This window comes from Crocodylus siamensis, chromosome 6 (genome assembly GCF_052110815.1).
Source record: "Crocodylus siamensis isolate JL-2025a chromosome 6, ASM5211081v1, whole genome shotgun sequence".
Taxonomy (NCBI): Eukaryota; Metazoa; Chordata; order Crocodylia; family Crocodylidae; genus Crocodylus; species Crocodylus siamensis.
The window spans coordinates 19,202,730-19,230,448 of NC_143400.1; the positions used below are offsets into that span (position 1 = coordinate 19,202,730).

General features: G+C 59.8%; 2 protein-coding genes across 5 annotated transcripts; both read right to left on the reverse strand.

Moving 5' to 3' along the window:
• Positions 1–505: 505 nt before the first annotated feature.
• CAMTA2 (calmodulin binding transcription activator 2) lies at positions 506–18,412 on the reverse strand. 4 transcript variants are annotated; one of them, XM_090055529.1, is made up of 26 exons: positions 18,274–18,412; positions 16,765–16,876; positions 16,355–16,458; positions 16,039–16,106; positions 15,346–15,481; positions 15,172–15,243; positions 14,581–14,734; positions 13,928–14,068; positions 12,709–13,484; positions 11,774–11,900; positions 11,456–11,590; positions 9,589–9,710; positions 8,889–9,067; positions 8,727–8,805; positions 8,147–8,405; positions 7,642–7,976; positions 7,109–7,296; positions 6,512–6,749; positions 6,364–6,435; positions 5,629–5,795; positions 5,047–5,121; positions 2,928–4,974; positions 1,353–1,409; positions 1,101–1,243; positions 915–1,027; positions 506–787 (listed from the first exon to the last, which is right to left on the reverse strand). In XM_090055529.1, the coding sequence occupies exons 2-22, from the start codon at positions 16,793–16,795 to the stop codon at positions 4,911–4,913; spliced, it is 3,522 nt and encodes a 1,173-aa protein (XP_089911655.1). In that variant the 5' UTR covers positions 16,796–16,876; positions 18,274–18,412; the 3' UTR covers positions 506–787; positions 915–1,027; positions 1,101–1,243; positions 1,353–1,409; positions 2,928–4,910. The 4 variants fall into 4 exon arrangements, with proteins under 4 accessions (XP_089911655.1, XP_089911654.1, XP_089911656.1 ...); XM_090055528.1 differs by having other exon boundaries at positions 1,353–2,143; positions 2,705–4,974; XM_090055530.1 differs by having other exon boundaries at positions 1,353–4,974; positions 6,512–6,746.
• A 269-nt stretch (positions 18,413–18,681) lies between these two features.
• Positions 18,682–26,825, reverse strand: INCA1 (inhibitor of CDK, cyclin A1 interacting protein 1). Its single transcript, XM_090055829.1, has 7 exons — positions 26,472–26,825; positions 23,026–23,133; positions 21,868–21,910; positions 20,252–20,460; positions 19,711–19,870; positions 19,074–19,350; positions 18,682–18,876 (listed from the first exon to the last, which is right to left on the reverse strand). Exons 1-6 carry the CDS (start codon positions 26,510–26,512, stop codon positions 19,213–19,215), a joined length of 699 nt encoding a protein of 232 aa, XP_089911955.1. The 5' UTR covers positions 26,513–26,825; the 3' UTR covers positions 18,682–18,876; positions 19,074–19,212.
• Positions 26,826–27,719: the final 894 nt, after the last annotated feature.

The window sequence follows — 27,719 nt, forward strand, 5'->3', positions numbered from 1 at the left end:
TCCCCCACCCCATATGGGCCTAAGCAGCTTGGGCCTTCCGTTACCAGGGAAACCGTGGGAGGCGCTGATTTGGAACCAAATGAATTCTCCCGTTTCCCCCTCACCATGAACTGACTACCCCCATCCGCTTCCCCGGACATCGCCATCTTGCCGGTCCTTTTGCGACACCGAGGTTCTCTACCGCAGTGAGGGTAAGTGCTTCACGACGACGCCACTTTACGGCTCGTCTGGAGGGCTGGTACGGTATGGCAGTGAAGAAAGGAGCATGGCTGCCAGGTTTTTTACAACGCGCACCTGCCGCGCTTGACGGCAGCGTGGTCAGAACGGGACGCTGCGCCTTGTTCTCAAGGCAACGCTGACGGCCAGTCTCCCCTCCGTATCCTCCCGTGTTTCCCAGTACCGTCCTGTGTCCCAGTACCTCACCAGTATCCCCCAGGAGGACCCCCACCCTGCACTAACTCACCCCCTCTGCCCCCGTCCCCTCAGACACACACAGGACCACGGGTGAGGAGCTCTCGGCATTTATTCCACCGCTTTGCTGGCACAGCTCAGTCCCCGCCACAGGGCGACCGGCTCACCGGTCAGGGCAGGGCCAACACAGAACCCCCAGAACCCACAACTTCGTACAGCCAAGAAGCGGCTGGCTCTGGGGGGGCGGGTCAGGCCAGGGCCAAGGCAGGACGCTGCCAGATCCAGCAATACTGTCTGGCAAAGGTCAGAGTAGATGCTCTGCTTGTCCCTGAAGGCCCCGCACTGCTCCTGCAGTGGTCCTGGGGTCATCCTCAGCCTGGGGAGCCAGAAAAAGCAGGTCTGCTCTGGGGGGAGGAGGTAGGAGGGTGCTGGGGTCCTGCCTTGCCCCAACAATGCACTGCTCCCATGGCTTCAGTGCCCCCAATCCATCTCTATGTCCCTACCTAATACCCCGGGTGCTGCAGTTGCCCACCCAGCTCCAGTTTCCAGCTGGGCTCTGGATGCGGAGTCCAATCCAGTAGTAGGCACCGCAGCGTTTGTGCCTGGCCAGGAAATTCTGGGGGGCCAGGCAGGGGTCAGGGAGGCCGCACAGCCCAGCCCCCCACCTTTTCCCAGCTCCTGGCACCCACCATCTCAGCTTCGTCCTCTGGCACCAGCAGGTGCGTGGTGCAGCTGGCCCTGCTGCCCTCCCAGCTGCCAGAGGCATCAGAGACTAAGTAGCACCAGGGCCCCTGCTGCAGCCAGCCCAGGGGACAGAGCAAGCAGCTGGCACCTGCAGGGAGGGGAGGGTTCAGGTGGGGGGGTTACAGCCCCCCAGTGGGGCTGGCTCTGAGCAGGAACATCAGGGCCAGGTAGAACAGGGCCACCCCCGCACGTCTCACCAGCTTTGTCCACGCACAGTTCAGCTCCCAGGCCATGTTCACAGTAGCTCCTCAACACTGCTGGGGCAGAGAACAAGGGGTTTGGGGTGGGTGGGGAGTCGCAGGCAGCTGCTTCTGGGGTAGGTGTCAGGGGCTGGGGGTCCAGGGTGTCTCTGCCCAGTACAGAGAGGTGGCTGGCTCTGGGGGAGCGAGGGGTGCTGGGGGAACAGGGGTTATAGGTCAGGAGCAAGGGAGTCCAGCAGGGCTTAGGGGGTATGGGCTGTGGGTCGGGAGTGAAGGGCACCAGCAGGGCTAGGAGCTGTGGGGCACTGGCAGGGCTGTGGGGGGCACTGCCAGCCCGCAGGACACTGACAGCTCAGTCCTCATCCTCCCTCCAGCCACTGCTGCCCACTCCTTCCGGAGCTGTTGTCTGCCCGGGCCTAGAAGCGCTGACCACAGACACATCTCTGCTACCTGGGCAGGAAACAGCCCATGGTCCCCACAGGACAGGCAGAGAACCCAGGTGTCCAGGCTCCCAGTCCCTCCCCCCACCCACACTCTAATCACCGAGCCCCTATATCCTCCAAGACTGGGGGACAGAAGCCAGGGATCCAGGCAGGGAGCAAGGGGAACTGGGGGGTGGGGCTGGGGGTGGCAGGGTGCCTGGGATGGGAGGCTGGGGGGTGAGAGCAGGTGGGGTTGGGAGCCCAGAAGCCTGGGTTCTCTGGCCAGGTCCATGTGGATAGTACTCATCCTGTCTTTCCCCAGCACAGGCTACAGTCCACGGCAACCATGAGACAACCAGCACTTCCCTGCAAGAGACGTATCATTGTCCATGTTCAAAAATATTGTGGATACTTGCTGGCAGGGGGTGACCTGGGTGTCACGGTGCCCGGGCTCTGCTTGCTGCCCCCAACTTGCTGCTCCATACTCAAGAAGGTGTGAACTTCCCCAGAGGTGCTGGGTGCTGCTGCAGCCCAGGCTGAGCCAATGTTCCTTCTGGGACCAGCCCCGCAAGGTCCTGGGTACAGGGTCCTGCCCCCGCTCAGGGTCAGGGATTTGCCCCCTGCTCAGCCTAGAAGGCTCCCCTCCCCCTGCAACAGGGGCATGGCCCAGGCCTGGGCTCTCTGCAGAGTCTCCAGCCCCCGGCAGCAGCACAACGTGGTAGCCAGAGTCCTGTAGGGGTGCCAGCAACTGTAGGAAGTGGTTAAGGGATGGGGGTGTCTGGGCTGCACAGGGCTGATCCTGCTGCCTCAGGCAGGGGGGTTGGCTGGATGTGCCCCTGGGGGCCCTTACAGCCCCCGGCTTGAGGAACCCAGGTGTCTGGGAGTGGGGAGGGAGATGCTCGCGCTGTACTTGCTGACTCCTCTTACCCCTGCTCTACCCCAGTCTGATTCAGGGACACTGGCCATATTGAAGCTGTTTGCGCTGATGATGAACCACACCGTGACACTGGCTCTGGCCACAACACATAAACAACAAGTGGAGGAAAGCAGAGGGCCCGGACCCCTTCGTTTGAGGGGGCAACCCTGTTATACCCAGCACCACCCGCAGCTCAGCCCCCGCCTGTCCCAGCCCCTGGCGCTCTCCTACCACCTGCAATGGGTCTCATCCCACATGCTGTCTGAGGGTCCTGGACCGTCCACATCTGCCCGAATATCCCCCCCCATCTCTTGCAGCTCCTCCCACATTGGCTGCCCCGTGTTCTCCTCCAAGACGGCGGCCCCACCTCCTTCAGTCCATGGCCTCAGCCTGATGCTGCTACGTACTCTTGGTGCTGCTGGCCCACTCTGATGATGCAGCTAGAGATGCAAAGGGAAAGTGGATGGTGCTGCTGGCTCTGCGGTGCAGTGTCATGGCTAGGCATAACAAGGGACTGAAACTGTGCCACATCTGGGGCTGGTTGGACTGGGGTGCCAAGCATGGAAAGGCATCTGGGTCTGGGGTGGGTGCCAGGGCTGGGGAGGATGGAGTTCCCTGCTGGGGTGGGTGTCAGGGTCTGGGGGCAGAGTCTAGACAGTGTGTGCATGAGCCCCAGGCGCCTGGGTCCCATGTGTCCCATGGAGTCCCCAAAGGCATCTCCCCTCTCTCAAGCCCCTGAGCCGAGCTGCGCAGAGAGCCAGGATGAAGTGGAGCAGCTGCCCTCACCCCGCAGGAACGCTGTGCCAGGGAGGCCAGGGGGGCTCAGTGCCAGCCACATCCTGGGGTGCCCCTCACAACCCACAGCTGCCACTGCCCACCCACCCTGAAGGCCACTCTACATCTATAGATGCTTTCATGCTTCTTTTTTCACTTAGTTTTCATTTAAAAACAAACCCAGAAAAAAAGAGGCTGTGGGTTTCCCTGAAGGGATCCCACCTCCCAGATCCCTGCTTTCCCCAGGCGTCCAGGTGCCCAGCCCCCACCCCAAATCCAAATACAGCCCAGGCATCTGGACTGGGTTGCTGGGCAGGGCCAGGCCATCACCAGCCCCCCCACCATGGGCCGAGTCAGCCTGGGCCTGCAGAACCACCGTTACCACGGAAACCCTATTTGTGAGGGAGGGGCTGACCCCTGACTGGAGTTTTGTTTTCCCCTCAGGATAACCCCTGACCTGGCCATTCGCACTACCCTCGGAGCCACACCGAGCCCGAGCCCTGACCCTTCACATTAACCCTTCACCGCCTCCAGCCCAGGAGGCCCCCCGGAACCCGGTCGTCACCATCTTGGTTACACCGGCTTCCGGCAGGGACCCGTGCTTCCGGACCCTAGACGCCAGAAGCCGCTGACTGGAAGTGTGCGGGGGCAAGATGGCGCCGCCCAGGCGCTGCCACGTGGTTCTCACCCAGCCGGGCCCTGAACCCGGCGGCCCCCCCACGCCCTCCCCAATACATAGAGAACCTAGGTGTCTGGGACAGAAGTTTTTTCCCTCCTTGTTTTTTAATGGAAATTTGTACAAACAAACCCATGCGGGGGGGGAGGGGGGAAGACGGATGAGGGGGTCGGGCGGAGGGAGCTGTACGGCATGCATCTCCCTTCCCCCGCGCCCCCGCCCCCCGCCGCTGCCTGACGGGCTCATGAAGCTGCTCATTAAATACCCGGGCATATATTACACCTATGTACACGGGGCGGGGGGCTCTCTGTCTTCATGCCCTCCCCCAGTATATACACAAAGGCCTGGTGGGGAAGGAGGGGCACGGCCAATGGCCTCCTCCCAAAGTGCAGGTTGGGGGGGGTGGCCCTTTAAAAAGGCCCGTGGGGGGGGCAGCATCTCTTTAAGGGGGGAGGGTGACTGCCTCTTTAAGATCAGTGTGTGGGGAGGATCCCCCCAGCCTCAGGAGGGACCCCCACCCAAAGAACCCATGCATAGGCAATCCAGGCCTGCTGGGTTGGGGGGGCAGGACTGGGGTAACTTGGCACAAAAGATAAGGCATAAATCTCCCCCCACACCCCAGGCAGGATTTGTGCCCCCTCCCCACCTTGTGGCCTGGCTGCCCCCCACCATGTTAAGACTCCATTGTTGAATGTGGGGGCCCCAGACGCCTGGGTCCCCCGGATGCCTGGGTTCCTGCCACAGGCCTCCAGGCCAGGGGGGTGGTCCTAAGTGGCCAGACCCCGCTTCTGAGCTCCCTCCAGCTCCTGGCTCTGCTTGAGCTCCTTCATCCTGGGGGACAGAGAGGAGATTAGGGGGGCAGACCCCCCACAGACCCTGCCCCCCCATGGGTCTGACCCGTACCTGTGTCGGCAGCGCCGCAGGAACCGCATGATCTTGCGGGCAGCCTGATCCTGCTTCTTCGTCAGGAACGGGCCCCTGAAGGGGGGCCGAGTGAGCGTGAAGCAGGGAAGGAACCCAGGTGCCCAAGCTTCCAGTGCCCCCCGATTTCCCCCCCAGCCCCCTTCCCTCCTAGAGAACCCAGGTGTCCGGATCCCCAGCTCCACACCCCTCCCAGAGCTGAGTGAGAACCCTGACGCCCCCCCGCAAAACCTCCCACAATAGGGAGGGACTCCAGGTGTCTCAGCTCCCTGCTCTCAACCCCAGACCTAGGTAGAACCCAGGCGTCTGGGCCCCCTGCTCCCCCCCCCCCGAACCACAGAGCCCAGGGGTCCAGGCTCTCACCCCCAAGATCCACATAAAATCCAGGTGTCCAGGTTCCCAGGCACCCTGCTCCCACCCCCCAGATCCACTACAACCCAGGCATCCAGGCCCCCCAGCCCAACCCCCTGCTCCCACTCCCCAGAACCAGACAGAATCTGGGTGTCCAGGCTCCCACCCCCAAATCCAGATAGAACCAGGTACCCATCCCCAAGGTGGCAGTACCGGAGGCGTGGGGGCCGGGCGGGCGCATCAGCACGGTAGCTGCGGTAACACTGCTGAATGAGCACAGCCGCACGCCGGCTCTGCTGGAACTTCTTCTGCTCCCAGTAACTGCGGAACTTGCTCTGGATGAGGATGGCTGCCTGTGTCATCTTCTTGTACAGCGCGTACTGCGGGGGTGGGGGACAGCGGTGAGGACCCAGGCATCCGGGCACCCCGCTGCCCTCCTTCACACGTGGGGGAACCCAGGCATCCAGTGCCACGCTAGGTCCTCAGATGCAGCAGGGGACCTGAGCTCCCTGCTCACATACAGGAGGGAACCCAGATGTCACACACAGAAGGGGACCCAGGCATCCAGAGCGCCACACAAGAGAGCCCAGGCATCCAGGGCTTTGAAACCTCTCCCTTAATATAACCTACTGGGCCCCATCTCCCTCCCAGAGCAGGGAGAAAACCCAGGCATCCGGGTCCCCCTGCTCTCACCCCCCAGACCCCTCCCCTTCCAGAGAACCCAGGCATCCAGGCCCCCTGTGTGCACCCCCCACCTGGTACCTTAAGTGCAATCCATGTCAGCTTGCGGGACAGAGACAAGAGCAGGGTTAGCAGCATGCGGGGGGGGGAGGGTGGTGCTGAGCCCAGACATGCTTGGCTCATTGAGGGGGCAGCGCAGGGTGGGCCCCAATTCTGGGGGACCCAGGCATCCTGGCAAAAGAAGGACCCCGGCATCTGGGCCAATACCTGTTTGTACTTGCGGTAGCAACGCTGGATCACGGCAGCTGCCATCTCCTGCTGCTCCTTGAGGCGCCGGCCCTGCGGGGGAACTCAGGGGATCAGGGAGCTGCTGGGGGGTCCCGGGCCCAGGGTGGTCTCCTACCCCTCCACCCACCTTGTAGCGCCGGAAGGCAGTCTGGATGACACGGGCAGCCTCGTAGAGCTCGCGCTGCTCAGGGTCGGACAGGGTGAGACCGGCAAAGGCGCTCTCCATTCGCCCATTGGCAGAGGCATTAAGGAACTCAGCCCAGCCGGCCGCTGTGGGCGGTGCCGCCCGACGCTCGGGACCGGGTTCGCCTGGTTGCAGGGGGCTCAGGCAGCCCCGCCGTGATGGGGACCCCCCCTCACGCCTGCTGGGGGAAAGGGAAGGCTCAGGTACTGCCCCCAGGACCAGGCCTGGATTGCAGATTCTGCTTCATTCACCCTGCCCCACTCCCCACCCCCCAACCAGTGCCTCCAGGATTGGGGCCCTGGTCCCTCCCAACTGCCCCAGGATCAGGGCCCCTGGTCCCCACCCTGCCCCCCCAGGATCAGGGTCCCAACCCTCTTGTAGCCCCAGAATCGGGGCCTCCACCCGTCTGTCCCCAGGATTGGGGCCCTGGCCACCCAGTTACCCAGGATCAGGGCCCTGCCGCCTCACAACTGCCCCAGGATCAGGGCCCCTGCCCCCTGTGCCCCAGGATCGGGCCCGGCCCCCTAGGATGGGCTGTACCGGTGAGGGATGAGGCCAGGCAGCTGGTCCACACTGTCCAGGTAGGAGGCCAGCCAGGCCATGGCGCCGCCCAGGCCGCCCATGGCCCCCCGATCCCGCCGTGGCCCCTCGCCCACCCCAAACTCCTCCTGCTTGATGTGCTCAGGCGTTGCCTCGATGATCTGCCGTGCCAGCGTCACCATGTCCACCTGGGGGAGGCAGTATGCCTGGGTTCCCTTTCCACCCCATCAGGTGCCCCCATGCACTGGGGGTCTGCCCCAGCCCTAGGCCAGGGGTCTGATGGGGTAAAGCAGAGGTTGCTGGGAGCCCAGACACCTGGGTTCTTTAACGCCTGGGTTCCCACCACTGGACACTTTGGTTCTCTCCTCCCAGCTGTAGGGGGGCAGTGGGAGGAGTATGTCTAGTATGTTACAGCCAGGGAAGCCAGGAGCCTGGATGCCTGGGTTCTCTCCCAGGTGTTGTAGGGGAATGGGGCCCGGTGGGCCAGAACTGAAGATGGGGACGGGCTGGATGTCTGGGCCCCATGGGTTCACCTGGAGGACATCAGTGGGTGGCAGGAAGTCCTCATTCTCAGCGTTCTCGCCATAGCCCAGCAGGCCAGGGGCAGCCGCAGCACCGCTCTCCACCTCATAGTCCATGAAGAAGGAGGGTGAAGGGGTGCCAGGTGGACTGGGGGGCTCGGGCAGGTACCAGGCACCCCCAGGGGGTGGGCACACGTCCATGGCCCCCCCCCCCGCCCCGACCTCAGCCTCAGGGCTGGCAGGCAGCGAGTCACGGGCACCGGAGCCACTGGAGTAAGCTGAGGTGAGCGACAGTGACGCCTCTGAGCGCTCCGAGGGTGATGACGCACTGCTGGCCCCACTCAGCCCTGTGGGGGTGAGAAGGGTTCAGTAGGGGGCACGTTCCCCAGACCTGGCCTGGACACCCCATCCCCACAGTCCCCCAGAGACAACCCAGGCATCCAGGCCCCAGCCCACCCCCACCCCATCAAACTCCCAGGCCTCCCTGACCGCCCCTCCCACCCCGCCGCCCTCATACCGGTGTCAGGGCTGGCAGAGAATGGCGAGGCAATGCGCAGGGGGGGCCAGGCCTTGCCAAGGCCAGCGTTGAGGGGGCCAGGGGGCTCAGCCTCAGCACGCTGCAGGTCCTCCAGGCGTGTGGCCAAGGCCACGTGGCCCCGGGAGCGTGCCACAGCCAGCGGCAGGCGGCCCAATGAGTCGGGGATGGCCAGTGCCTGCTGGTTCCAGTGGTACAGCAGCAGTGCTGCGTCCAGGTGCCCCAGCGCACAGGCCCACATCTGGAGGGGGGCACGGGGTGACAGGGGTGTACTGGGGTTGGAGACTGGTCTATCCAGCTTTGGGCAAGTCTCAACCCACAGGTGGCTGTGTCTCAGCGCCCAGAGAGGGGTCCCTGTTACACCCAACTGTGACCCCACCCCAGAAATGGCTCCATCTCAATACCCAGTGAGGTGTCCCTGTTATATACCCAGCCCCACCTCTAATGGAGCTCAGGCAGGATGGAGCAGTAGGGGGCGCTGTCCCTCCTGGCCCCATCCCAGACTCAGCTGCATCTGTGCCTGCCCCCCACCCCAATCCAGCCCAGGGCCCCCCAGACTGACCAGGGGGGTGCAGGAGAAATGGTCAACGTTGAGCGGATCCACTTCCTGCTCCAGGTCCAGGCTCTCAGCGCTGAGGTTCCTGCAAGGGAAAGGAGAACGGGGGTCTCAGTACACCTACATTAGCCATGTCCCACCCCAGCCTCAGCCACCTCCGGGCCTCACCGCCAGCGGATGAGGGTCTGGATGAGGCGGGCATAGCCCTGCGCAGCCGCCAGGTGCAGCAGGGTCATGCCCCGGAAGCTCACGTCATGGACCAGGGTCTCAGAGCGCAGCCAGCATGACCCAGCCATCATCTGCTCACACAGAGCCACGATGCGTGCCTCAAAGGAGTCTGCTGGTGCCTGCGGGGGGTAGGGAGGGTGTTACACCCGGCTCCTGGTGCCCACCCCAGAGCCAGCACAGAGTGCTGTTATACCCAGCTCCGCCCCAGAGACACCGACATTTCGACACCGGATAAGATGCCCCCTTGTACCCTCCGCCCCCACCGTCATTGTGGAAAGAATCTGTGTCTTTCCTGGCGTGGCGGCTCGGAAAATGCCTCCCCTGCCTCCCCGACCCCCGCTCCCACCAACCAAAAATAGCGCCAGGCCTGTGCCAGACCCGACACCCGAGCCCTGGCGCCCTTCGTGGGGCTAAAATTAACCAAGGTGGGGGGGCCCGAAATAGCAATGAGATAAAGGCTGAAGGGGTCCATGACGTCAAGGGGGGGCAGGGAGGGAGCAGGGGAGGAACCCAGGTGTCCTGGGCTCCCAGCCCCCCCCATCCCAATCCTAGAGAACCCAGGCGTTGGAGCTCTCTGTTTTAACACTGCTGTCCCCTCCCAGAGCAGAGAGGGGGGTCTCACCTGGCCGGGAGATCTCACCTGGCCCAGGGTGGCATCAGTGGGGGGCCCACAGGGGGCCGGGGGCTGCGCAGCTGTCATCTCTGCCATGCGCTTCTCCATCTGCTCCAGGCGCTCCAGGATGGACATGCGGAACTGGTTGTCTGGGGTGGGGAGAAAGAAGGGGTGGAAGGGTTAGGAGGATCCCAGGGGACCCAGGCATCTGGATTTTCACCCCCCACCAGATTTACCCCTTTGCTAGAGCAGGGAAGGAACCCAGGCGTCCGGTGCTCTCAACAGTCTGCCTGATCTCACCCCCACCTCCTGCCGTAAGAACCCAGGCGTCCAGGCCCCCAGCCCCCCTGCTCTCACCCCAGGCCCCTCCTCTCTAGAGAACCCAGGTGTCCGCCCCACCCCCTCCCCAGATTAGCCTCATTTCAGGCTAGCAGCTAATCAGCCTTAAGGGGAGATTAGTACCAGCCCCCCCTGCCCCCACCCCCACCAGTGTACCCTGCCTTGGGGGACCTGGACACTTGGGTTCTCTTGGGGAAGAGTGGGATCTGGGAAGTGAGACTGGGATGGGGCTGGGGGCCTGAACACCTGGGGTCTCCATGGGTCTGGGTGCTGAGAGTGGGGGTCAGGGGCCAGGATATCTGGGTTCTCTGTGGGTCTGGAGGGTAAGAGCAGGGAGGCTGAGAGCCAGGATGCCTGGGGTCTCTAGGGGCAGAGAGAGCTGGGGGGAGCCTGGATGCCTGGGTTCTCTTGCAGGGGGGAAGTGGGATCTGGGGGGTCTGGGAGCCCAGCTGCCTGGGTTCCATCCCCCACAGCCCCATGGTCCCTCTTCGTGTCCCCCGGAGGGTCACTCTAGCCACACCCTGTCCCCTCTTACCCATCGCCGTGAATCCGAGGGACCCCAAGACCAGTGCCGTGCTCCTACAAGTGCCTTCAAATGGGGGGTGCTCCCCCTACCACATGCTGGGGGAAGGGGGGGCACACAGCTGCCCCGGATGCCTGGGTCCCCTAGTCTGCCTGGCTCGCTGCAGGCAGGCCCCCAGCATGTGCAAGGGGGAGGGGCCATAGCTGGGGGCGGGGGTCCCCACTGTCCCGCCTCCCCCCCTTTCCAGGGACAACCGGGACAGCCGGACACAGACCAAAATAGACGGTGGGGGGGGAGGCAGGCACAGCCCCAGCCCCATCCCCCTTGGGCCTGGGAGGGTTGGCCTATAATGAGCTCGCTCACATACACACAGACACGGACACAGAACTCAGGCGTCCGGGACATGTGCACTCACACGCCTATGGGGTGGACACCTATGTCTCTTCTCACCCCAGAAGTCTGGACTCCTGGGTTCTCCTCCTGCCCTGGGAAAGGCCTGGGGGCCCCAGATGCCTGGAAAAGCCCCCAGGTGCTCTGCCATGCAATGAAGATGCTTGCATCACCCCAGGAAATCCCTACACACCTCCCCTCTCTAGGCAGTCATAGGACCCAGGAGTCCTGGGGACCCACACCAGGGCATGTGTAGAGGAGGGCCCCAGGGGGCTGGGGATACAAAGACCCCCTCTCTGGGGCCAAGAGGCAGCCACTTCTGGGGGGGGCACTGGGGGGGTGTAACAGGACTAGACCCCTGATGCAGCTGGCTCTGGGGTGGCACCAAAGGTTTGGTATAACAGCCCCCCCTTGCAGCTTGCTTTGGGGCTGGGGGTGGTGGGACAGGGGGACCCCCCTTAATACCACGGCACTCATCATGGGCAGCGGTGACACCAACTGGTTGGAAAAAACTCGAGGGGGGGCAGTGTCTTCTTACTGCTATTCCTGGCCTAGCACCCACGTGCCAGGCCCAGACACCTGGGTTCGCTAGCCCACTACCCGCCCCCCAGCACTCACCCAATACTGCCCCCCAGCACTCACCATCCAGGGACAGCCAGTCCACCTGGGTGCTGGGAAGCGCCAGGAAGTTGCGGGCACGGTATTCAAACAGGACCGATGTGGACGCAGGCCGGGCGTCACAAGCCACCTGCAGTGCCACCAGCCCAGCCTCATGGGCTGGTGGGGTGCGGGGTGCAGGGCGAGTCAGGGACAGCACCTTCCTCACATCCCTATCCCTGGGTTGGGGTCCTCCGGATCAGAGACCCCCCACCCTGGAGGCACCCCACGAGCCAGGTGGAACGGCGCTACATTGATCCCCAGCCGAATCAGGCCCATGCCCGGCACCCCTCCTCCCCATACCGGGGCAGTAGCAGCGCAGGACCCCGGGCTGGATAAGTGCGGCTGGCACAACCACCTGGTCGAAAAGACAGCTGTAGGCATCGCCACCCTCGGTCCAGGGCCCCGTGATCAGCACCTTCACCCCACCCTGGGGACAGGAAGTGGGGGTGAGAGGAAGAGGGGAGGGTGGGACCCTGGGACCCCCCCAGTTCCCCCAGGAGCCCCTCAAACCCCCCACCCCTGCGTACTCAGCCCCCATGTGCCCCAAAGATCCCCCAGGGCCCCCACAACCCCCCATGAGATGCCAGGGATCCCCCATGCTACCCTTGTACCCTAATACCTTCCACCCCAACTACCCCCTCACACCCCCATAACCCAAACCCCCAGAAATTAGTCCCCTGCACCCACCCCTGGGACCCCAGACACCCCTCACACTCACCTCCTGTACCCCAAATACCCCCTCACACCCCCCATACCCCAAAGACCTCCCAGCAATGGGTCCCATCCCTGGTACCCCAGACACCCCCCCACCCCAATCCGCCTCATATACCCCCACCCCAAATCCCCTTAATAAACCACCTGAACCCCAAATCCCCCCAGCAATACATCCCCACACCCACTCCTGGTACCCCAGACACCCCCCACCCAATTCCCCTCATGGCCCACTGTACCCCAAACCCCCCCAGCAATGGGTCCCCTATACCCACCCTTGGTACGCCACACACCTCTCCAATACCCCAAATTCTCCTTCATACACCCCATCCCAAATCCCACTCATACCCCCATCCTCCACATACCCTCTAGCAAAGTGTCCCCCATACCCACTCCAGTACCCCAGATACCCTGGCAGGGGGTATTGGGGGTATCATGCCTATACAGCAGCCCCCACTTGCATATGATACCCCAGCCCCCCCGCACCTCCCAGGACAGGGCGGATTTCAGGGCCCTCCACCCACCTCAGGGTACGACCATTCCGGAGAGAAGTCAGTGATGGTGACCAGCGGGTCAGGCCGGGAGGCGTCCCCGGGCTCGGGGCTGCAGGGCCCGGTGGCTGGGGGTGGCTCGCCGGGGGGGGCCCCCTCATCCGTCAGCAGCTCGGAGATGAGGCTGTCAAAAGCCAGGCCAAAGGGAGGGGCAGTGCCCGGGCGCATGAGTGCGTACAGCTCCTCCTGCAGCCCACCGGGGGGCTTGTCTGGCCCAGGGGCCACAGGCGGGAGCCCCCTCTCGCCTGGTGGCTGCCCATCGTCCTGGATGAAGAAGCGGTTGCCTCCCACAGGCGGCTCGGGTGGGGGCTGGCAGCCGTAGGTCTGCCCCCGTGCTGGGCAGTTGAGGAAGCAGTCGGGGTCAAAGGCGGGCGCTGGCTCACCCGTCTCCATTGCTGCGTCGGCACCAGGGAGCAACCCCCGTGCCTCACCACCCCCCGCCACCAGGTGCTGGCTGGGGGTCAAGGCCAATGGGGCTGGAGCTGGGGCGGGTACGGGTGGTGGGGGCTTCTCCAGGCTGGCCATGACTAGCACAGGCAAGCTGGTGGGCGGCAGGGGCGTGGGCAGCTCAGGCGGGGGATCGGTGGGGGGTGGGCGAGGGGGCTTGGGGTCACGACGGGGGGGCTCAGGCTCTGTGATGTTCTGCACCTCGGTCAGGGCTGGGTAGGGCCCTGGGCGGGGGTCCAGCTTCGGGGAGATGATGCGGTGCTTGGTGCTGCCGCACTTGTGGGGCACGTGCCCAGGGTTGCCTGTGGGGGATGGAGATGCTGGCATCAAGGAAAGTACAAATACACCACCCCATAATAACCCCAAGGGACCCCACCTATAAAAAGGAGCATGTGCCTGGTGCTGCCTGTGGGGCTGGCATGGGGGGGCACACATGCAGCTGCAGCCCCCTGTAATAACCCCAAGGGACCCCTCCCATAAAGGGAAGGGGAAGCAGATGGCTGCAGTGACTCAGCTTGGCCACCAGGGTGAGACAGAGCCCAGACACCTGGGTTCTTTGCCAGCTCTAGGAGGGAGGGAGCACCTGGCACTCTCCCTAGGGAGGGGAGTGGGGGCTTATGGGGGCTGGGAGTCTGGATGCTTCGGTTCTGTGGGGGGAGCCGGGGGTCTAGGAGAGTGGAGACCAGATGCCTGGGCTCTCCGGGGGGCCGCTGAGGGGCAGGGGAGCCCGAGGCGCTGCACTGACCCAGGCCAGCGCTACAGAGGCAGGCGTGGGTACGAGGCGGGGGCTTGGCCTGGTGGCTCTCCAGGACCTGCTGCACCAGCTGCTCAATGGAGAACTCCGTGGTCCCATTAGCGCCACTGCACGTCCACTTGATCCCGTGAACTGGGAGGGATATGGGGGGCAGAGACTGAGACACCCAGCTCCCCCTGCTGCCCTTGGGGCCCCCCTCCACACCCACACAGCCCGTTGCTCCCCAATTCCGCTGTGGGTCCTCCCCTCCACACACTCCCAGCCCAGCAGTGGCTGGATACTACATACCCTCTCACACGCCATGCTGGACACCCACACCATCCCCTACTGATCCCCCCTAGCAGCACCCAATGCCTCCTACTGGACTGCCTTCACGCCCCCTACCCCTCCACAATGCCCCCTAATGGACCCCCACACTGCCTCCTGGCCCCCAGCACCCTCTACTAGACCTCCCCCATGCCCCCTGCCCCCGCACAATGCTCCCATCTGGAACCCCCCATGGGCCCTCCCACCCGCAATGCCCCCTGAACACCACCAACACTCCCAGCTGCCTCCCCATGCCGCCTCCCACCCCCCAGTCTCCCCTGCTGGACCCCCTGTGCCCCCTCCAACTCCCCAGCACTCCCTGTTGGACCCTGCCTTACACATGGGCTTGAGCTGGCTGACAAGCTCATCCTTGGACCACTTGAGCCACTCCTTGCGGTCACTGTTGATGGAGCAGAGGATGGGCCCACACAGCTTAGCACAGTCCTCCAGCGCCGGCACGTTCAGGTAGTGCACCAGCACGATGTCCGGGTTCTGCAGGTACGCAGACGCCTGAGTCAGCACTGTGCCCTGAGACGCCAGCATTCTCTGCACCCGCGGGGTGGGGGGGGCAGCACCTCCCAGCTTGGGCACAGGGGCTAGAGAGGCAGAGACACCTGGGTTCTACCCCAGCTCTGGGACAGGACTCGGGACTGGAGGGGTCCGGATGCATGGGTTCTCTCCCCCGTGCCTGGCTGGGTCTGGATGGGGTAGCGCAGGCAGGCTGGGAGCCTGGGCATCTGGGTTCCTTCCCCCATGCCTGGCTGAGTCTAGAGATGATAGTGCAGGGGGGCTGGGAGCCCGGACACCTGGGTTCTCTCCTAGCTTAGAAAAGGGAGTGGTCACTGGGGGGTTAGTGCAGTGGGGTCTAGGACCCCTGGATGCCTGGGTTCCCTCCCAGCCAGACCCTCCACTTGCTATCCTGTCCATACCTGGAGCAGCCAGTAGCAGCGGCGGTGGAATGTGGGGACGATGGAGGAGTGGACGTAGCAACCATACAGGCACTGTGGGGAAATGGAGGAGCTGTGAGGAGCTGCAGGTTGGGGACCACCGCCCCTCTCCAACCCCCCTGACCTGCCCTGCCCTGCTGCAGAGGGGGTCCACACCTCCATGCCCTGGACCTTGAGCTTCATGTGGTCCTCGCGCGTGGTCTTGCCATCACGGCGCTTCTTCCAGCAGTAGCCGTCCTTGCGGTACTTCACCTTCTTCCGGTTGTACAGGATCAGCGACCCATTCTGTGGCCTGAGAGCACAGGGTGGGAGTGGGGGGGGGGGGTCAGTGAACCCCTCCCTGCCCTAACTGGATCCCCATAGCCCCCCAGAGACCTCCCTGGGACCCCCATAGGGCCCCCACAAGACCCCTCTGTGACTCCCTGGGACCCCACCACAGGCCTTCAAGACCTCCCTGGGACCCCCCTGTGATCCCCATGGGCCCCCAAGATCTTCGTGGGATGACCACAGTCCCCAAAGTCCTCTCTGAGACCCCCCACAAACCCCCAGCCCCCTCTAGGGAACCTAAGACCCCCCCCCCCCCGATTCAGATAGCCCCTGCCCTCACACTTAACCTCATCAGTGCCGGTGTGGGGCGTGGAGCCTCAGGACAACACTAGCTCTCCCCTTTGCCTCTAGGACACCTCCAGAATAGGGGGGTCCAGCACCCCTACATGGTCTTGGGAGAACACAATGGGAGGACGGGTTGGGCACTCCTACATGGTTGTGGGAGGGTCTGGCACCCCTACCTGGTCAGGGAGGGGGCTGCCACCCCTATCTGGTTGGAGGGGGGGGATCTGGAGCCCCTACCTGGTTTTGGGGGAACCCGACAGCCACTCCTCATGCTTCTCGAAGGTGATGAGATAAGAGGCGATTTCCTTGGGGGGCAGAGGGGGTATAAAAGGATCAGGACCCCCAACAGCCTCTGTTGGGTGGGGGAAGCCCCCCAGGCAGCCAGGATCAGGGTCTCTCTCCGCCCCAGCCAGCCACTACTGCTGCATCAGGGCCCCCAGTGTAGATAGCCCCCTGCATCAGCCAGCTGGTGTCCCCCTGAATCAGGGGTGCTGGAGTCAGGAGGACCCCAGCACTGCTCCTCCATGGATCCCCCAGGATGAGGGCCGCCTACCTCATTGGTGTTCCAGCGCAGCCGCTCCTTGGGCAGGGCCGGGCACTTGGGCAGACACTCCACCAGCTTTTTGGGCAAGAAAACCTTCACATGGTGGTTCTTCTCTACAAGGGAAAGGCAGGGGGAGGGGGCAGGGGGTCAGGCCCACACGCCTGGGTTCCAGCCTGGCATGGAGAGGAGGAAGGGGGGGGGGGGCAGGGAGCCTGGACACCTAGGTTCTTTCCTTGGCTTGGAGCGGGGCCTGGAGGTATAGAACCCAGACACCCAGGTTCCCTCCCGAGTCTGAGGGGCCTGATGATATAGAGCCCAGACGCCTGGGTTCCCCCCTGAGCCTGGAAGAGAAGCAGGCTCTATGGTCGCAAGTGTTCGGGCGGAGGGAGCCTGGATGCCTGGGTATTCTCCCGACTCACCCGAGACCTCCGTGGTTTCCTTGTTACTCATTGTTAAGGCCGGGCGTCTGGCTTTGTTATAGCTGGAGGCCCACAGGGCTCAGACCACAGTGCATGGGGGACGGGATCAGACCTGGGACGACAGGAAATTAGACAGGCAGTGCCACCCCCCTTTGCCGCCAGAGCCCCCTGCCTCTCCCAGCAGCCCGGCCCTGCTCATATCACATGAGATGCAGCCATTTCTGGGGTTGAACAGCACAACCCTCCCACCATCCTGGTGTGGGGGTCCCATCTCAGAGCTGGGAAGGAAGGGGGGCGGGGCTAGAAGCCTGGATCCCACCCCAGCTCCAGGAGTTGAGTGGGGCTTTTGGGTGCTCCCTGGTTTCTGAGCCCTTGAGTCACTTCCCCACTCGCTTCCCCTTCTTCAGTGCCTGAGATAAGGGGACAAGCCACAGCCAAGAACCCAGGCGTCCGGGCGCCCAGCCCCCTCCCCCTCTCTAGTTCACCAGCCTCCCGCCTCCTCCAAAGCCAGAGAGAAACCAGGGATCCAGGCCCCCAGCTCTGCTCTCTCACACTCTATCCAGAACCCTCCTGCACCCCACAGCCTAGGGCCCCCCTATCCCTGCCCCCAACGCACCTCACTGCACACCGCTACTGCCCTTGCTCTCCAACAAGCCCCTGGCCCCCCACCCCAGACTCACAGCCCAAGGCTCCCTGCCCCCCAACAACACCCAGCCCCCACCTTATCCCATCTCTCTGCCACCCTGCAGCAAGGGGGAGGGTTGCATGGAGGGAAGGGGGTGTGTCAGTGCCCCGGTAGAGCTCCACAACACTGGGGCTCACCCCATCACACCTGCCCCCCTTTATCCCCCCACTACCCCCCACCCTGCAGCACGGAAAGTGCATGGCAGGGCTCCACAACACCTCCCAGCCCCATTGCCCCACAACTACACTGAGCCACCCTTACTCCATCCCTACCTTCCACACCTCTACAGCATACAGGGGCCACGGAAGAGCAAGGGTGCTGGTCTCCATGACAAAGCTGTGTGCTGGGGCCCACCCCATAACCCTCACCCACCCTGGCCCCATGACACCCCCAGTCCCCCCACCCCACAACTATACCCAGCCCCTCCTTACCCCATCCCTCTACACCATGGATGAGCAGGGGCACGGAAGAGCAGGGGCACCTGTCCCCTGGTGGAGCTCTGCACCTGGGGGGAGCTGGTCCCTCTGATGAAGCTCCGTGCTGGTGCCCACCCCATCATCCCCTGGCAGAGCTGCATGCTAGCGGGGGGCTGGTGCCCCTGGCAGACCTCTGTGCTGGGGCCATGGGCCCCCCAGCAGAACTCTGTGCTGCAGCCCACTCCATCACCCCCACCCACCCTGGCCCCACAACACCCCCACCCCCCAGCTACTCCCACCCCTCTGCAGCATGGGGGTGGGGCAGGACAGAGCGGGGGCCCCAGATCCCGTCCCCATGCTGGAGGGGCTGGTTCCCCTAGCGAAGCTCGGCGCTGGAGCTGGCCGTACCTGCCGGGGCCGGGCTGCGAGGGCCGTCGTCGCCGCCGCCGCCGCCGCCGCCGCCGCCGGCCGCCATGCTCCGGCTGCAGCTCCGCCGGGACCGCTCGGTGACAGCCCCGGTGCGTCTGAGCTCAGCGCGCACGGCCGGGGCGGGGCGAATGCGTGCAAGGGCGGGGGGGGCGGAGTGCAACGTAAGGGGGGAGTGCATCCACCTCTGTAGTGCAAGGAAGGGGTGCATCCAGCCTTGGATCAGGGAGTGCAGTGCAAGAAGGGGGTGCATCTAGCCCTGGGTGGGGGGTTTACACCGTGGCAGCTGGGGGTCCAGAGCAGGGGCGCAGGGAAATAATCAATTGCAAGGAAATAGCCCCCAAATTTAATTGCTTATAATAATAAAGGGGAGTTGCAATGTCCCAGGATTTGGGGGGCTGCTTTTCCTAGGGCCACATTACAACTCCAGCCAAGGGGGAGCGGAGCTGCTAACGAAGTCCCCAGCCAGGCTTCTTCACTGGGGTGGGAGAGAGCGATGACCCATCCTGACGGAACCAGCATGTGGGACGGCAGCATGCGCGGGTCTCTCCTCTCTCTTCTTGGGCATGTGCGGGGGGCTTGGTCCTATGAGGTGGAATGGGGATCGTTCACACACACACAAATATCCAGCTCCTGAGGGGACCCCTCTGCTTTGGAGTCTGGGGACAGGGGGAGGGGATTGACCCACCCGCGGCTGCCTGGAGGAGGTGAACGCCCCCAACCCAAGCCCTGGGGCTAAATCGGTGTCACCCCCTGCTTGCAAGCACCAGGTGAAAACACACCTCCTCACGCGTGGGGGGAAGTGGAGGAGAAACACGGACTCCCGCTCCATTGCCATGGAAACACTGTGCAGGTGTGCTCCAGGCCCCAGCACTTGCTGTGGGAAGGATGAGGAATGTGGTCCCATGGCCTGGGTCACTCTTATGGGCACTGTCCAAAGCCCCAGCAGGTCTCCAGCGAGCGGCACGGTGCCGGCAGCAGGGGCTCATCCATGGGAGCCGGCTCATAGGAGTCTCCCGCACTGTCTCCCACACCTGGGCTCCATCCTGGGTAGCTGAGCTGCAAGGGTGCAGGATAGAGAGAGTTAGTGGCTCCCCTGAATACATGGTACATTTATCCCAGAATAGCTCGTGTCAATACCCAAATAGCTCACATTTATCACAGCACAGCCCCAGACACTTGCTGGGCACTTTCCCCAGAAGAGAAAGAGGGGATGAAGACAGAATGGGATTTACTCTGGAGAAAGTTAACCCAGGATATGTGTCGTGCGTCTACTCCCAGTGTCTTTACCACATAGAGGTAGCCACCTGGAATGGCCACAGCCCTTGTTCCCCTGGAGCCCAGCAGCTGGCCATATGCCTCCTCTGACTCCAGAATAAATTTAGGGAATTGCTCTGGGATAAGTGACATCCCGCTCACCTGCTTGCTCCAGCCACCAAAGAGCAGGTCCACATTGCCAAGCCACGAAGCTGTTGGTGTGGCCTTGTGAGTGAATGAGTCTCCAGGGATCTTGGCAGTGCTGTCCTGACCCTCCAAGGCAGTGTGGGACATGTAGCCTCCCCATGTCAGCTTCTTCAGCCTGTGGGGCATTGAGGACATGCACAGGACACAGCATAACATGGGATAGGCAGGCTGGGAATATCATGCCTGATTTGGGGCATGGATAGGTGGGCTGAGAACATTATGCCTGATTTTGGGCACCCCAGCTGGAGCGCTGTGGTGTATCAGGTGCAAAAGAGAAAAGCAGACTCAACTGTTTTTTAAATATATAAAAAATGGTCAAGGAGGCAGGAGTCCCGTTTTGGGTTTTTGATTTCAATCTGCAGGGAGAAGGTGCAACCCCATCTAATAACCTAAATACTGTGTGGGGCTTTACAGTGTCCCCTGGGCTCCCATATGTGTGCGGCCTGGTGCAGTGCCTAAACCTCTGCCCAAGAAAGGAGTGAGGTCACCTCCGTACTCATCAATACTGCTCTGCCTTTGCTTCAGCTCTGCCAGGTGAGAACAAACTGAGGTCACACTGCTGGTCTCCACTCTCCTGCACTTCCCCCGGCCCCGTCTCCGCCTGCACAGCTCATGGGGCGAAGGAAGTTCCTGTGAGAGGCACAGCGGTGGGCATGGGAGCACATCTGTCAGCATGTTGGTGCTGCAGGCAGCAAAGCCGGACACCTGAAGGAAGAGATAGAGAGTCAGAGTGGGGGATATGCCCCTGCACCCCTTGACGCAGCTCCAGGGTGGCATGAGAAACCAAGCAAGAAGCAGCCAAGCCCTTGGGGGTTTCACAAATGCTGCTAGGTGGAAGCAAAGAGGAATCTGGGATAAGAGACAGGATTGAGAAAGTGACAACATCTCTTTTTGGTTAAAAAGAGAGAATTTTACCCTCCCCTTCAGGCATTGTTGGAGAGGGGTCAACACTGCCAGTGTCTCTAGGATTTGGGACTTGGCTGGTTTTCTCCTAGGGGGAGAAGCTCTTGTCAGGACTTAAGAAACCCACAGAGTCCTGGTGAGAGGTTGTGGCTCTTCTGCTCAGGGTCAAAGGCCAAATTTAGTCTCTGGAAGGGGGTTCCCTCGGCTGAGACTGGCATGGCATGTAGCAGTTTTTGCCTTCCATAAAGCAGGGGCCTCATCAACCACAGGGCCCAGGTCTCTGATGGCACTCAGGCAAGGGCTGAGCTGAAAGCAAAGATCCCACCTCTCCATCCTTCCCCCTGGTTCCAGTGCCTAGAAGGAAATGGCCAAAAATCACTAAGTGAACCCATTAGGCTGGGAGCTGACAATTAATTAAAACCAATTCCTCAAAGATGTTTAGCAGCTTGGCTCAGGACCTCTTTTGCACCATTCCTGATGAGCTGTGTGGTGGGATGACATCTAGGACCTGGTGGCTGCATTGAAAGAAAGCACACCAGGGGGTTAAGGTCATCTCGATGTCTGTGCTTTCAACCAGGGAAGGTGCCCCGACCTCGGGCAGAGGGGGCACAGCATGGGTCCTGATATGAAGCAGGGGTCAGCTGCTGTTTGTGTAGTACATCTCTCCCCCATGTGTAAGGGCTACAACTTAATCCCAAGTGGAATGGCCTTTGAGAGGATGTAGGGAAAGGGCAGAGCTGTGCCATGGGGACAGGCATTTGGGAAGAAAACCTACGCCTAGCATCCTGGCAGCACAGCTACCGAGGCAACGGGTGAGTGGGTGAGGAGGGCTGTGGAGCAAGCTGCCTGATTTAGAGAGAGCACTCGTAGCTCAGGGGCTTATGCACCAGCCAGTAGTGGCTTCCACCTATGGTGGGGACACCTAGACAGACTCATGCTGTGAAAGCACCTGTTTTGAAGGAGAAAAGCAATCCTGTTGAGGGGAGAAAGGGCCCAGGGATGGATTGGGAAACTGTAGTCATGTTTATCTGGTCCCCTGCCATGCAAATCTTGATCAAGGCAACCAGGATGCCCCATTCAGACAGTGCCACAAATGGTGGGGGAACGAGGTTGGCAAAGATGTGACCCCACTGAGGTCACACTGTGATGAGAAGAACCAGCAATTAAATAAATTAAACCCAACCCCTCCTGGTCTGGGTAGAAACCTACCAGCAGTGGGGTGGGTTCTCTGTCCTCTTTTCTCCTGGGGGGGCTGAAAGATAAATATGCCTTTTTAGTGGTTCCTCAAAGGACATTTGTTAGTGATTCAGAGCAAAATGTGTCCATTAGTCATGAGGGAAATCAAAAACCCAGCAGTGTTTGGATAAAAATGACTCCTTAAAGCTTGGTATCAACCTCTTACCCCCTCCCTGCCCCCCAGCTCCTTCCAAAGTTTCCAAACCCCATCCCTTTGCATGCTGATTTGCATAGGCTGTAGGCTATTAGGCTAACGATGCTGCAGCTGGAAAAAAAGCAGACCTATTTGTTGTGCAGTGGCAGCATACAATCAATAGATAGCTTGGCCAGGGGTCATGAGGAGATGGTCCAGGCCAGGACGAGGTGGGCCTGGGATTTCATTGGGCTGAGGCAATGTGTATCCAGGACCTGGCAATAAAAGAGCCTGTGAGAGCTGGAAGGAATCTCAAATCCACCCTGCAACACTGAGGGTCTATGAGATTGCCTGCTCCAGCCTTTCAAAGAAGGAGCTGTCTTTTGTACAGCACCTAGCATAACAGCTCTTGCCTGGGGCTGGCTTGATACTGCCAATTCACCTGGGTCTTGTTATTTGCCAAGCAACAGCATTGGAGACTGAGACTGGTCCCAAGAAACAAGGGAGAAGGGACCACAGATGCAGGGACAATAGGGTAGTGCCCACCTCTCTGCTACTTTTCATTAGGGGAGGATGCTGTAGCTGGGGTGCCTCACTGGGGGAATTTTTTTTTTGGGGGGGGGGTCTCTGTGACTGTGTATATGGGGGGCTGGATTTAGGAAGCCCCTTGAAATGACTTGCCAGAGCACTGGCAGGGCTGGGATGGGAGAAGCCAAGTCTAGAGCACACAATTTTGCCCCCCTAGCAGTATGCTTGGATACGGGCCTTGCAATTGGAGCCAGTTAGTGGAAAGCTGGAATTGAACTTGGGGAGAGAAAAAAAAAACAAAGCCCCCACATGGAACCCAGCAGCTCCTCTGCACGCAGCTATTGTTAGCATCCGCCCCTGCAGCTCTGCATCCCAGTGAGGTGCATGCATAATAAGGGTTATGTAACTGGGTGAGAGATGCCGGGAACTGAGCAAGGCGCATCCCCTCTGGAGCCCGCACCACTGGCTACCTCAACGTCTGGTAGAGCCAGTCCCACAGCTGCTCCTTGGGGTTGTAGGGGTGCCTTTGGCCTGCAGCTGCTGGATCAGGCTTGCACCTGCTCACTAGCCTGGACTGCCTGTGGGGAGAAGGAACTGCATTTTAATGAGGGGGAAGTATAGACCAGAAAGGCAATCCTGTCCTGTTAAATCATCTAGGGTTGAAAGCGGATTGCTTGGATTACTAATTGTGGTTCAAAGTGATTAGATAGGTAGATAGATGGATCCTCTTGAGGTCCATTCCTACCCTGTTTTACTACAAATGCCTATAACAGGAACCAAAGGGCTGATACGAGGCTAGAAAACATTTGCCGCTACCCTTTTTAGCTAGGATGGCAAAGACAGGCCAGCTTCTGTAGCTAACAAGCAGTGAAGTCGTTAGCAACACATCCAGCTGCTTTGGAACCCCAGAATGATTAGCAGCCTAGAGGAGAGCTCAGTCACATACCTGGGGTAAAGGATCCACACCTGAGGATAGGAGGGTGATCCAGGCAGATCTGGATGAACTCATGGAATAGGTGGATGAGAACCTGACAGTTCAACTCCAAAAAATGCAAGGTTCTCCACCTTGGGAAAAAAACGGCACCATGCTTACAGGCGCAGCAATGCTACGCTGGTTAGCACTACAGATGAAAGGGACTTGGGGGTCATGGTTGACCACAAGATGAACATGAGCCTTCAGTGTGATGCTGCAGCTAGTAAAGCGACCAAAACAGTGGCTTGCATCCATAGATGCTTCTCAAGCAAATCCTGGGACGTCATTCTCCCATGGTACTTGGCCTTGGTGAGGCTGCAACTGGAGTACTGCATCCAGTTTTGGGCTCCACAATTCAAAAAGGATGTGGAGAAGCTTAAGAGAGTGCAGAGGAGAGCCATGCATGTGATCAGAGGTCAGGAAAACAGACCTTATGATGAGAGGCTGAGAGCAATGGGGCTATTCAGCCTAGAAAAGCGCAGGCTCAGGGGTGATCTGGTGGCCACCTATAAGTTTATCAGTGGTGCTCATCAGGATCTGGGGGAATGACTGTTCACCAGAGCCCCCAAGGGATGACAAGATAGAACGGTCACAAACTCCACTGTGACTGTTTCAGGCTGGGCATAAGAAAGAACTTCTTCACTGTCCAGGCCCCCAAGGTCTGGAACAGACTGCCACCTAAGGCGATTCAAGCACCCACTCTGAAGGCCCTTAAAACACATTTAGATGCTTATCTTGCTGGCATCCTATGATTCCTGCTGACTTCCTGCCCTTGGGGCAGGGGGCTGAACTCAATGATCCTCTGGGGTCCCTTCTAGGTCCAAATGTCTGTGAAATCTATGAAACCATCAGGCACTTAGCAAAGTTTCTTCTCCTTTGAATGGAAATGGAAACATTATTCAAGCCTACATTTTACAGGAGACCAGATGAGATCTGCTCTGTCGGCCTTCACATTTACGAACCTCCCACTACTGGGGGGAAAAAATAAAAGCTGTTGAAGCAAGAAGCAGGCATTCAATAAACTTTCAAGCCAGATCTGCAGGTTAGCACAACGACAATATTTCCCTACCATTCTCCAGCACAAAAGTACAGGCTTGTTAATGCTATTGCCTTTGCTTTCTCTGGAGCTTCAATTATTTGATGGGCTTGTTCAATTTAATAACACTAAATGATTAAACCAAGGGGGTTTTCACGACAGAGGGGAAAACAGAAAAAACAAAAAAGAAGCTTGTATTGTGTTGTTGTTCTGGTTTTTTTCTTGGCTTGTTTTAAAGGTTGTTCCCGTGAAGAGGCAAATGTGATATCCACGCACTGCACAAACGTGGTTTAGTTCCTGTGGTTTTCTTCCACTGCTGGAGGAGGAAAGGGGGGCAACATTGCCCACCAGCTAGAGTGGAAGAGGGGAAAAGAGGGTCAGATCTGCAGAAAACTCAAGTGCCTCCATGCACGCCTCAAAAGATCTCTCCCCTGCTTCCTGCCAAGTGAAGATGGTGGAATTTGAACCTGACTCTGGCTTCTCAGCCTACTTTCACATTGCTTATTGTTAGCCAAATACCTGCTTACATTGCATTGTCATAGGCAAAGGGGCATCTGCTTTAGCTCAGAAGAGAGCTTATATCACACATTAAAAGCCAGGCTCGGGGAGAGAAATAGCATGCTTGTAGCTACTAACAGTGAATCACAGTTCAGATCTGCCTTATGCAACTCGCTTTTAGGTAGGAGTACGAACAAAAATGTTGCTTAGTAGGACTGTGCCTAACTGCATATTATTAAATTAATTTCTGCTGGAAATTTACAGGGAGATGATTTAAAAAAACCCTCATGTAACAGGCGGAGTTGCCCACCTGATGCATCAAAAGTAGTCTGAGTCAGGCCCACCCCCAAAAATCACAAGATAGGTTAAAAAAACCCCATGAGATTAAAAAAAAAACAACAGTGCAGCAATTAACCCATTTTTAAGGCTTCTGTGGATGATTATTATTTGTACTCCTGCATTTAGGATGCTAATTGTTTTTCCTGGTTGTGGAAACCAGTAGCCTAGAAACATATTTGTTTAAGAGAAAGAAAATGAAGTTTCTTGTGTCATCACAAGAGTCCAGGAGCTGAGGCATTGAAGGAAAGCACAAAACACGATGGGACTCATGATAAAAGTCATGAGAGTTGGCAATATGGAATGAAAGGTAGCTTTTAGCACTGCCAGGTAGGATCATGTTTAAATGTACCACCTGGTCATGAGCAGCCTCTACTGATCCAACTCATCTTTGCCACCTGGTGGAAACACTTGTCACTAAAAGGCTGAAGAACTTTTTTTTTTTGGTTAACATTTTCCCTTCTTTTGGAGCTGTTTCACTATGGAGACAGGCAGAGGGACAAAGGAGCAGAGAGAGAGAGAGGATGAGGCGTAGAAAGGGAGATATATCCCTTCCTATAAGCATCTTATTGATCTGACCTTCCATCCCCATATAAATCTATTCATCTGTCCACACATATCTGCCCATCTCTCTAGCCATTACTCACCTCAGAAATACACTTCCATCCATCTCCATACACACCCCTTCATCTGTGTACTTACCCTCCTACCCATCCCTCCACACACCTCTCTATCTACTTACTTATCCCATCATATACCTGATCAATTGACTGACCGATCTACCTACCCCATATACCTGATAGATCGATAGACCAACCTACCTATCCCATATACCTGATTGATCAACCTATCTATCCTGTATACCTGATCGCTCGATCGATCTACCTACTTATCTATCCCACATACTCTTTCTTTTTCCCTTTCTCTTTCCATCCCATACCTGACTGATCGATCGATCTTATCTAGCTACCTGCCAACATGCCAAATCCACTTCAATATTGAAGAGTGACACCTTAAAAGAAAGCAAGAAGAAATTACTTGTGTGGATTTGGTGGTGGCTGTCAGGAACGTACTTAGCAAAGGGGCTGAAGGACATGTCAAACGCCTCCTCCATGCTGCCCTGGTGCAGTGCCAATCAGATGGGCTCTGTCCTTTCCCCCTCAAAGCATGTACACATCTTTCTCAGGGCGTGGGGGCCACCGCTGTCCTGGTAAAGAACAAAATGGGGCCGTGTTCACTTGGGAGTGCCTGCCCAAGCATGGCGTGGACCCAATACCTGGTGTGTGACGCCCTGTCCCCTGCCCCCTGGCGCTGCCCTCCCTGGGGAGATGTCTCAGCAGTGCAGGGGCCCCCGCCCTCAGCCTACCAGAGAGCTTTCCCCTTCGTTTGCCTCATCTCGTCAATACCCTGGGTCGGATGCCAGCTTAATAAGGCCCCTCTTCTTCATACAACCACCCTGTGCGGGTTCCCAAATGAGTTCCCCTCGGTGGATACCTCCAGGGTGCCCCTCACCTCACAAATACCCCTCCATGATATTCTTCATGCCATTAATACCCCCTTATAATGCCCCCACCTTCACAAGACCCCGCACCTCATGAGTACCCCCTCCATGAAACACCTACCTGAATAATATTTACCATTTAATGTGCTTTCCATAGTACCCTTCATTTTCCACATACTCCCCGTGATACCACTCTCTGGAGAATACCCTGCCCATGATACCCCAGTATCATTCGTACTCCATCTGTCTGAAAAATACCCCCTCCACCATGCCCCTTGCTCCATGGGTGCCCCTCCATGGTCTCCACACCTGAGCTACACACCCAGGCGGCCATGTTAGCACTGCCTCACTGATGCCTCTGCTGCAGTGCTGCTCTGTGGAAAATACCTCTCCCCGCCCACCCCACCCCACCCCATGTAGCACCCGCTCTGCTCGGGACGCGGGGCTGTGGGACAGGTGAGGGGAAGTCCTCTGGCAGGGCCCTGGCTGGGGCAATAAGCTATACAAGGCAGGGGTGAGGGACCCCTTGTTACAGGCTGTCTGGGGGTGAACAGAGCTGCCCGTGTGGCAGCACCCACACCTCAGGCAGCCATGATGGAGCAGGGGCTCGCGCAGTGCTGGGGGTGTGGGGTGGGGGCAAGGCATGCGGGGAAAATGGAGGGAAATGGCATGAGGGGAACAGGACCCCCCCAGCTCTCTCGCCGTGCGGTCGTGTGGTGTCTCATGCGCGCACACCCGTACTGTGCTGGAACAGCCACTGCCACCTTACTGCCAGCACAGCTCACACTGCTCCGCGGTGCTCGCCCGCTCCTGCTCAGAC